Here is a 10,984-nt window from a genome sequence, read left to right as displayed (position 1 = left end):
CATTAGCAAGTCCAGCAAGCAGGTAGTTAGTCATGGCAGGCCTTAATATTATACTGGTGTTTCCAAAATTATTAGCTCCATTCATACAATCTTCCATTCTTCCATTCATTCCCACACATAATTTTAAATTCACATTTATCAAATTTTCACATAGAATTTCTTATTACAGCAGGGCTCAGGTTGCATTGCAGCAGGTGGTCAGTGGTTTGCTCTTCTTCACACTCACATGTCGTGGATTCCACTTTGTGGCCCCATTTCTTGAGGTTGGCTCTGCATCTCGTGGTGCCAGAGCGCCGGCTGTTCAGCGCCTTCCAAGTCGCCCATTCTTCTGTGTGCCCAGGGGGGAGTCTCTCATCTGGTATCACCCACGGATTGAGGTGCTGGGTTTGAGCCTGCCACTTTTGGACTCTCGCTTGCTGAGGTGTTCCAGCGAGTGTCTCTGTAGATCCTAGACACACAGTCCTAGATGCTTGGGAGGTGTTTGGCTTGTGAACCTTCTCTTCTCCAAGGCAAACATTCCCAGCCTCAGAGGGACTCATAGTTTACAACCTTTGCCAATTTTGGTCAGCCTTCTTGGGAGACTTGTCCATCTGCTTTGCCCAGAGTGGACACAGAGTTATTCCAGGTGAAGTCTGACCAAAGCAGCAGAAGAGAGTGGACCATGGCTTCCCTCAAACGGTGTGTCTTTCTTCAAACTGCGGGCCTCTGTGCCTGCGCTGGATTATAATCAGGCCGTGCGTACGTTGTCCCTCCTTAATCCTGACCGTCTGTTTAATCTGCTGGGAGCGTTTCCATTCTCATTAGTTTCCGCTCTCTGGGCAGCTGACTCCTTAACTGGGAATAGAGAGATTGCCCTTTGGCGTTGAGGGTTTTTTTGAACTGCCGTATTTACTTGGGTCTCATGTGCCATTGCATCTAAAGCACATCTCCATTTCCAAAACCCTGGGCCCAAAAAGAAAGTATTCGCTGGTAAATGTAATGCGCGGTGGCAAAAAGTACACTCTGCATAATATAATGAATGTTGCAGAATGAATCCACCTTAACCGCCTTGCTTCAATACTGTAGCATTGTAGTTTTCCAAGGTCTCGGGCCTTTCCTGCCAAGGAATGCTGATGCCTCGCCAAACTACAAATCCCAGGTTGCATTGCATTGACATCCTGCAAATAGGAAATGACATCCTGCAAATAGGAAATGACATCCTGCAAATGAAATCCTGCAAATGACATCCTGCAAATTCCAGGTGTATTTCCTGAAGCAGCTCCCCCTTTGGCTTAGTGATACATATGATGGAAATCTAATACACACCCTAATTTTGGCAAGGAAATTTACCCTCAAAAGAGCATTCGAGTCAAGTAAATAGGGTCACCTTTATTGACCTAAGGTTGTGTTAGGCGCCAGGGGAAAGGTGTGCTGAGCGTCTTAATTGTTGCCCGAACTGCCTCTGTTTACTATAACTTCTCTTCGTGTTCAAGGTCTCAAAATCAGCTTCATTCTCAGACAGCTGCTCAGGGATTCCCTTGGGAATCCTCTTGCAGCAACTCAGGCCTTTGCTCTAAGCTCCCATCAGGCCCAAGCAACCCCTCATCCCCAAATCCAACAGACCCTGGTCCAGGAACCAGATCATCATCATGCCCATTCCCAGCATGAACATCAGCATGAACATCACACACAATCACAGGCTGATATACAACACTACAAATGCCTAGAGAGAACATATTATTCTGTTGCTTGCTGGGCAGCAGTAAAAACAACAGCAATACAGTATTGCAGATACTTATTATGAGTTATATTTTATTGTTTTGTATTATTTGTTGTTATTGCTTTTATTATTGATGTATTGTGGGCTTGGCCTTATGTAAGCCGCACCGAGTCCCTTGGGAGATGGTAGTGGGGTATAAATAAAGTATTATTATTATTATTATTATTATTATTATTATTATTATACTTGAATCTGCAAATGCTTAACCCACAAATGCGCAGGGGTGACTATAGTCTCAAAAATGCACCGAGACTGTGGCGCAGCTGGCTGGGAGTCAGCTGCATTAAGATCACTACTGACCAAAAGGTCATGACTTCAAATCCAGAATGTGTAGGAGTGAGTGTCCGACCAATTTGGGTAGCTTGCTGTCGACCTTTGCAGCCCAAAAGACAGTTGCATCTGTCGGGTAGGAAATTAGCGAGGAGGCTAATTTAATTAATTTACGATGCTATAAAAATCTCCAGCAAGCATGCAAAGAATGAGGAAGTACTTCATCAGTGTCACAAATGGACGGTGAAGCAACAGCTCCCCTGGTGGCCAGAATACCCTCATGAAAAAGCTGGAATGTTAAATAGCTTCTGAGTGTCTGTCTATATATGTTGTGTGTCTATGGCATTTATTTATTATTTATTTACAGGTTTTATATTCCGCCCTTTTCACCCCGCAGGGGACTCAGTGTAGATTACAATGTACACATATATGGCAAACATTCAATGCAAATTTTTGACATACAAACATATACAGACATACACAGAGGCTATTTAACTTTTTCTGGCCGCCAGGGGAGCTGTCGCTTTCATCGTCCATCTGCGACGCTGGTGAAGCACTTCCGCATTCCCCGCATGCTTCCCCGCTGGAATGCTTTGTTGGAGTCTTCTTTATGGCCTCATAAATCAATTAATTTAGCCTCCCCACACTTTTAAGGTGGTACCTTATTTTCCTACTTGACAGATGCAACAGGCTACACACAATTGGTTGGAAACCCACTCCAACCCGGGCTGGCTTCGAACTCATGATCTTTTGGTCTGAGTGATCTTAATGTAGCTGACACTCAGCCAGCTGCACCACAATCCCGGTGCATTGAATGTTTGCCATGTATATGTACATTGTAATCCGCCCTGAGTCCCCTGTGGGGTGAGAAGGGCGGAATATAAATACTGTAAATAAATAAATAAATAAATAACACCCATATCTATATCTATATTGTCTTTATCCCAACAGACTATGCCATTTCTAAACCAGGCGTTTTAGCGCAGACGGAGCCGGGTCCAGATGCAGATGAGCAGGATTCAGAGGAACAGGACAGCCCTCCGGATCCCACGGCAGGTAGGTTTTGAGGTTGGCTTCCTCAGTTTTAAAGTCAGGTGTAGAAATGGGCAAAAGCCCAGCAATGGAGGAAATTGAGCCTATTGGAGGATATTGGTCTTGGGATGGTTCTACACCAGGCATGGGACAACTTTGGCTGTCCTCCAGGTGTTTTGGACTCCAATTCCCACGATTCCTAACAGCCCCAGACCCCTTCCTTCCCCCCCCCCTTTCCTTTCTGCTTAAGCGGCTGAGGGGGAAAAGGAAGGGGCCTGAGGCTGTTAAGAATGGTGGGAGTTGGAGTCCAAAACACCTGGAGGACAGCCAAAGTTGGCCCATGCCTTTTCTACACTGTAGAATGAATGCAGTTTGACTTCAACTGCCATTTCTCAGTGGTGGGAGTTGTAGTCTGTGGAGGTGCCAGAAGGCTAAAAGGCCTTATCAAGCTACAGCTCCCATTATTCTATGGCACTGAGCCATGGCACTCAAAGCAGTGTCAAAAAGCATTCATTATCCAGTGGAGATGCCCCTTTTGAAGTCCAAAACACCTGGAGGAACACCTGGAGTTCATTTTGTTTCCTAATAAAGTGCTCTCAGAGAACATTTCAACAATCTGCTCCATCCCTATCTCATCCTGATTTTAGTATTTTTAGTATCTTAGTTTTTATCTTGCACGTGCGGCCTGCTCATTGTTATGTTATGTTATGTTATGTTATGTTATTTTACTGTGTATGATTTTGCTTTATTGTCTTTGTACACATATGTTGTATGTATTTTACTGTGTTGTTATTGTGTTTTGGTTTTAATTTATTGTAATATGCTGTTGGGCTTGGCCTCATGTAAGCCGCCCCGAGTCCCCATTGGGGAGATGGTGGTGGGGTATTAAGTAAAGTTTAATAATAATAATTTCTCTGAGACTGTGTTTGAGTCATGATGATAATTCTGAGCAATGACTAAAAATAGTCCTGGCTCTGTGACAGATGAGGATATAGCATCACAGAGTTGGAAAATACCCTCAAGGGCTGTCTAATCCAATCCCCTTCTTCCAGGCAGGAAGACACAATTAAAGCCCTCCCAACAGATGGCCATCCCACCTCTGCTGAAAACCTCCAGAGAAGGAGACTCCACTGGGCTCTGAGGGCCCTTCCACACTGCCATAGAACCCAGAATATCAAGGCAGATAATCCTCACAAAACAAACTATTGAGGAATTAAGGGGTAAATAAAATTAAAATAGAAAAATATAAAGAATTAGAAAGGAAATTCATCTGGAAATGGTACAGGACACCAGCTCAATTAGCAAATATGGGAACAGGATTATTATTATTATTATTATTATTAATAATAATAATAATAATAACTTTATTTATACCCCGCTACCATCTCCCCAAGGGACTCGGTGCGGCTTACATGAGGCCGAGCCCACAATACAATAATACAAGCAAAACAAGCAGTAACAAATACAATACAAAGCAATTAAAATAAATCTCATACACAATAGCATAAACATTGGACAAGGTATGGTGCACATTTAAGCCCAATATGTTGGCACTGTAAAGTAGAGAAAGGCTGGTATGCACATATGTGGTGGGACTGTTTAAGTGCAAAAAAAAAAAAATTTGGAATAAGATAATTAGAAAAATTGGGAAACTATTCAAAATACCAATCCAAGTCAATATGGAATTTATGTTAATGGCAATTACAGAGAATAAAAACATCGCTGCGAAGAACAAATACTTGTTTAAAGCAGTGATTTTAGCAGGAAAGGTGGTAATAGCCTGGGGGTGAAGGGGTGAAAAAATGGAATTTTGAAAATTGGAATAATTATTTATTTGAACAAGTCCAATCAGATATTATTTCATGTATAACCCAAGAAGATTCACAGCAGGACAAAACAGAAGAAATTAAAGAAAAATTGGCAACATATATGAAATGGGTAGAAGAAGGTGAAGCCAACAGAGATATTGTACAAAGATTTCAAAAGTTGTGTTCGTGGTTAAAAATAAAGATATAGAGGAAAAAGTGGTGGGAGGGGTAGGGAAGGGTGGTGGGAGGAGGTGGGAGAAAAATTAAAAAAATGTAATATAAATGAATGTGTAAAGAATGACAGATTGTTGTAGGATTTTTCGGGCTCTATGGCCATGTTCTAGAGGCATTCTCTCCTGACGTTTCGCCTGCATCTATGGCAAGCATCCTCAGAGGTAGTGAGGTCTGTTGGAAGTAGGAAAAAGGGTTTATATATCTGTGGAATGACCAGGGTGGGACAAAGAACTCTTGTCTGCTGGAGCTAGGTGTGAATGTTTCAACTGGCCATCTTGATTAGCATTTGATAGCCTGGCAGTTCCAATAGACCTCACTACCTCTGAGGATGCTTGCCATAGATGCAGGCGAAACGTCAGGAGAGAATGCCTCTAGAACATGGCCCTATAGCCCCAAAAAACCTACAACAACCCAGTGATTCAGGCCATGAAAGCCTTCGACAATACAATGAGAATAGATAATATAGAAAAATGTTATTATAATGTATGCCTACAACAGATAATTATTATCTGTTCAAATATGCTATTCTTTTTTTTTTCAATAAAAAAAATACTGGGGGAAAAAGGCAGGTAATCCACAATGTCTGCTTTGAACTGGGTTATCTGAAGGCCCTTCCACACTGCCGTAGAACCCAGAATATCAAGGCAGAATAACCCACAACAACTGCTTTGAAATGAGTTATCTCAGTCCACATTGCCATTTAGCTGTGTGGAAGGGGACTAAGGCAGCACATTCCACTATCAAACAGCTCTTACCATCAGATGGTTCCTCCTAAAGTTAAGGTGGGATCTCTTTTCCTGCAGTTTGAATCCACTGCTCCATTGCATCTGAGTCTTTGGAGCATCAGAAAATGAGCTTGTCTCCTCCTCAGCGTGACCTCTTTCCAATATGTAAACAAGACTATCATATTCCCTCCCCATCTTCTTTTCTTTAAATACGGTGGTTTCCCTGCAGATATCTCTGTCACGTGTGTGTGTGTGTATACATACACACACACATACATATATATCTCCCCACACTTTGCCTCCTCTTAGCTGGCCTTCGGGTGGTGATCAAAACGGAGGAGCCCCATTCGGACGACTGCCCGGAAGACCTGGAGCGGCAGCAGATGTCCGGCAGCTCGGAAGGGGATTTCCAAGGCCTGGACCAAGAACCGCCCTGCGGAAGCCCCTACAGCGCGGCCAACAATGCGGAGGAAGGTGGCGAATACGGCAGCTTCGGGGAAATCAAGAGGGTCACCGTCCAACATGGCAACTGCACAGGTGAGGAGGGGCCTCTTCTTTCCACCTCCATACCATTTCTCGGCCACCCAAACCTCAGTGGGATTCACAACTGACACTTCCTCCAACATGGAAGCAACCATCACTGTCTTAAAAACCATTTCTCGATCGCTCCAGAGCAGGCCTGGGAAAACCTGGGCCCTCCCTCCAAGTGTTTTGGACTTCAGCTCCCACAATTCCTAACAGCTCGTGGGCTGTAGGAGTTGAAGTCCAAAAGTCCTGGAGGGCCGAAGTTTGCCCATGCCTGTTCTAGACTATCATAGGTATCTGACTCTATTCAGATAACAAGGCTTGTTTTTGACCCTCTATATAGGATGTGGAGAGATGTCAGGACTGCCATATAGTTGGAAAACCTGGGACTATGAGTCAATGCAAGCAGATTGCAGAATATGCAACTTCAACCTTTTAAGATGCCAAACTCCAGGCGTTTTGATAGTCTGAAAACTAGCTTGCCATTCTTCAAGAATTTTGTAAAGAATAATCTTAAGTGAAATGAATTTCACAAGGAAGGATTAGACAGCAGGGCCAAAACAGGCGGGAGAAATGCATGGTATGTATCATGATGCTAGGGCTCTGCCGGTATGCAGGCAGAGATGAACCAAAACAAACACCCAGCTTGTGTCAAACTGTTTAATTAAAGCCGTAAACTCTTACTTATAGATTACTCTGCCCTTTAGAACTAAGACTTACATTAACCCCTTCCATCACTAATTGCTAAGTCTGCTACCACCAACGCCCGGGGGACAGAGGACTGGCCGGCTGACCGGTCAGCTGATTGCTTGATGAAGAGTGGGTGATGGGGGGAAACTGTGAAATATGATACACGATGGCTGACCAGTCAGTTTATTGCTTGCTGAAGAGTGGGTGATGGAGGGAGACTGCGAAACATGATACACAACAGTACTACACCATTCATGTAAAAGGAATCTAGGGGTCTTAGTCGACTTCAAAGTGAACAGGAGTCAAAAGTGTGATGTGGAAGCCGGAAAGGCATGTGCAATTCTAGACCGCATTGAAAGGAGTCTAGCTAGTGTCCAAATTGAGGAGGTCACAGTCCTTCTCTATTCAGTTCTGCAGAATCTATCCTTTTCTGCAGTGGCTCTGATCCTTCCTGGAGGGTCGTACTCAGAAGGTGTTGCTGGGGGACTTCTGCTCGGCCCCACAGCCATTGTCCTTTGGAGTCCTGCAGGGCTCGATATTGTCCCCCATGTTGTTTAACATCTACATGAAGCCGCTGGGTGAGATCATCCAGAGTTTTGGAGTTCGATGCCATCTGTATGCAGATGACGTCCAACTCTATCACTCCTTTCCACCAGATGCTAAGGAGGCTGTCCAAGTCCTGAACCGGTGCCTGGCCGCTGTGAAGGTCTGGATGAGGGCGAGCAAATTGAAGTTGAATCCAGACAAGACAGAGGTCCTCCTGGTCAGTCACAAGGTCAAAGAGGGTATAGGGTCACAACCTGTGCTGGACAGGGTCACACTCCCCTTGAAGGCACAGGTTCGCAGCTTGGGGGTCCTCCTGGACTCATCACTGAGCCTGGAATCCCAGGTTGCAGCGGTGGCTAGTGGAGCGTTTGCAAGATTACAACTTGTGCGCCAGCTGCGCCCGTATCTTGGGAAGTCAGACTTGGCCAAAGTGGTCCACGCTCTCGTTACATCTAGGATAGACTACTGCAACGCACTCTACGTGAGGTTGCCTTTGAAGACTGCTCGGAAGCTTCAAATAATCCAACGAGAGGCAGCTAGGTTAATAACTTGGGGGGCATACAGGGAGCATACAACTCCCATGTTACGCCAGCTCCACTGGCTGCCAGTTCACAATTCAACCGGGCACAACCGGGCACAATTCAAAGTGCTGGCTTTGGCCTAGAAAGCCCTAAATGGCCCCTGCCCAAATTACCTGTCCGAACGCATCTCCCCCTATGAACCATCGCGGAGATTAAGATCCTCCGGGGAGGCTCTGCTTTCCGTCCCGCCATTGTCACAGGCACAATTGGTGGGGACGAGAGACAGGGCCTTCTCGGTGATTGCTCCCCGGCTATGGAACTCCTTCCTGGTAAGATCAGGTCGGTCCCCTCTCTCCTGTCCTTTAGAAGGAGGGTCAAAACTTGGGTGTGGGACCATGCTTTCAGGACAGGGCAACAAAGCAGCAATAGGAAAGATGACCAGACCAATTAGATTTGACGTGGATAACTAGGACAGTTTTAAATGGTGTATTTTAATATTTCGATAAATGTTTTTTTAATGTTTATGTATTGTATGTGAATCTGTGTCCCAGCATTGAATATTTGCCGTGTATATGCTGTGCTCCGCCCTGAGTCCCCTTCGGGGTCAGAAGGGCAGAATAGAAATATTTTAAATAAATAATAAATATTCCTGCTTCTTGGCAGAGGTTCAGACTGGATTTCCCACGAAGTCTTTTCCAATTCTGATTCTCTGATTCTCTTCTGCTTTGGACAGACCTCACTTAGAACAAGATTGTGTCCAGACCTGGGCATCAGAACGTATGGCCCTTGTGGTCTCTTCCAACTCTTTGCCTCAGTAATGTTTTCAGAATTAACCCCCCCCCCCCATCTTGCCAACTTATACTGATCTATTTTGTTTTGAATTTTCCTCCCTGACAAGATGATGGAATTGTGATCAAAATGGAGGAGGAAGAGGAAGAGGAGGAAGAAGAGGAGGAGGAAGAGGAGGAGGAAGAGGAAGAAGAAGAGGAGGAGGAAGACCCGGTCAGCTTGGAGCCCCGGGGGTTGTTCTCATCGAGGGCCGAGCCCCCTTGCTCCCTGAATTGCAACGTGGAAACCCGGCGAGAGGAGCAGCGGGTCCCGAAGCCCGCCCGGCCCACAGTGGGGATCTGCGCCCCGCTGTGCGAGAGGGACAATACCGCCGAGGCCCGGCCTGTCATGCTGCAGCAGCGGAACCGGACGCGGGAGCGGCCCTACGTCTGCCCGGAGTGCGGGAAGAGCTTCATGCTGCGCATCAACTACATCATCCACCAGCGCAACCACCTGAAGGAAGGGCCCTACGAGTGCCATGCCTGCGACCTCAGCTTCCGCATCAAGCAGCAGTTCCTGCTGCACCAGCGGCTCCATACCGCGCGGCGTGGAGGAGTGGCAGCCCCTCCGCCCCGCCGGGGACAGCCCTTCCCAGAGAAGAGAGGCCTCAAGCCGCAGCCGCGGCCGCCGTCAGCCCCAGGGAAGCCCTACAAGTGCGGCGAGTGCGAGAGCAGCTTCAGCCACAAGTCCAGCCTGAGCAAGCACCAGATCACGCACGTGGGAGAGCGGCCGTACTCCTGCGGCGAGTGCCGGAAGAGCTTCCGGCTGCAGATCTCGCTGGCCATGCACCAGCGGGTGCACACGGGGAAGACCGAGCTCTCCTTCATCTGCCCACAGTGTGGCAAGGCCTTCAGCCGCCCCTCGCACCTCCTGCGCCACCAGCGGACTCACACCGGCGAGCGGCCCTACAAGTGCAGCCAGTGCGACAAGACCTTCAGCGAGAAGTCCAAGCTGACCAACCACTACCGCGTCCACACCCGGGAGCGGCCGCACGCCTGCGGCGAGTGTGGGAAGGGCTTCATCCGCAAGCACCACCTCCTGGAGCATCAGCGCATCCACACCGGGGAGCGGCCCTACCACTGCGCCGAGTGCGGGAAGAATTTCACCCAGAAGCACCACCTGCTGGAGCACCAGCGGGCGCACACTGGCGAGAGGCCCTACCCCTGCACCGAGTGCGCCAAGTGTTTCCGCTACAAGCAGTCCCTCAAGTACCACCTGCGGACACATATGGGGGAGTGAGGGCCGCTCGCTCGCCCCTCCTTGGTCTTGCGCATCATCCGGCATCCCTGGCGCCCGGGGGACAGAGGACTGGCCGGCTGACCGGTCAGTTGATTGCTCGCTGAAGAGTGGGAGATGGGGGGAAGCCCTTCCCATGTACCCCTCTGCCCCCCCTCCTGCCCCTTCCCACCCGGGAGCAGAGACGCGCGGTCTCTCCCTAGAAGTAAATAACGGGTTTCAGAATCAAACTAACCGCACCTGTTGGCACCATGACACTTGCCAGACCTCGAACTCTATTCGCCTTGCTTCTGCCTTCCTTGCCCCCTGTTCTGTTCTTTTTGATAATAAATGTGGAGTCTGATTTATTTGGTAAGCAAACGCTGAAAAGTTTCGGGTTTCTTTCATTCACTCCTCAGGCAATTGAGCGCTGAGAGTGCTGTTGCGCATTCAGGTTCGCATCCTGTTAGGAACTACGGAGGCGTGAGTTCATCCTACACCTCTACATATATTTCTGGGTCATTGTGGAGCATGGCATTTTCTTCCAGAAATTTACTATGCCTTGTGACCTTTCTGATGAGGCTGGAGAGCAAGGCAGTTGGAGAATGATTATTTATTATTTATTACTGGCATTTGTACCCCATCTCTTCTCTACCCCTGAAAGAGGACTCAGGACGGCTTACATTAGTAACAGTGCAAGACCGCTACATCACAATTACAATAATATAACACACAATCAAATACAAAACAATCTGGGTTGTTGTAGGTTTTTCCGGGCTGTAGGGGCATTATCTCCTGACGTTTCGCCTGCATCTGTGGCAAGCATCCTCA

At 47.2% G+C, this 10,984-nt stretch overlaps 1 protein-coding gene across 1 annotated transcript in view; it reads left to right on the top strand.

Moving 5' to 3' along the window:
- ZNF777 (zinc finger protein 777) overlaps nt 1-10,534 on the top strand; it is a 27,724-nt gene extending 17,190 nt beyond the window's left edge. The window contains exons 4-6 of the mRNA XM_067470420.1: nt 2,981-3,085; nt 6,138-6,365; nt 9,009-10,534. Of these exons, the coding sequence (XP_067326521.1) occupies nt 2,981-3,085; nt 6,138-6,365; nt 9,009-10,177 (1,502 nt within the window). The 3' untranslated portion in view covers nt 10,178-10,534. The remainder of the gene's footprint in view (nt 1-2,980; nt 3,086-6,137; nt 6,366-9,008) is intronic.
- Nucleotides 10,535-10,984: the final 450 nt, after the last annotated feature.

Source organism: Anolis sagrei, chromosome 6 (assembly GCF_037176765.1).
Source record: "Anolis sagrei isolate rAnoSag1 chromosome 6, rAnoSag1.mat, whole genome shotgun sequence".
NCBI classification, from domain to species: Eukaryota; Metazoa; Chordata; class Lepidosauria; order Squamata; family Dactyloidae; genus Anolis; species Anolis sagrei.
This window is presented reverse-complemented; position numbering and strand designations above follow the sequence as displayed.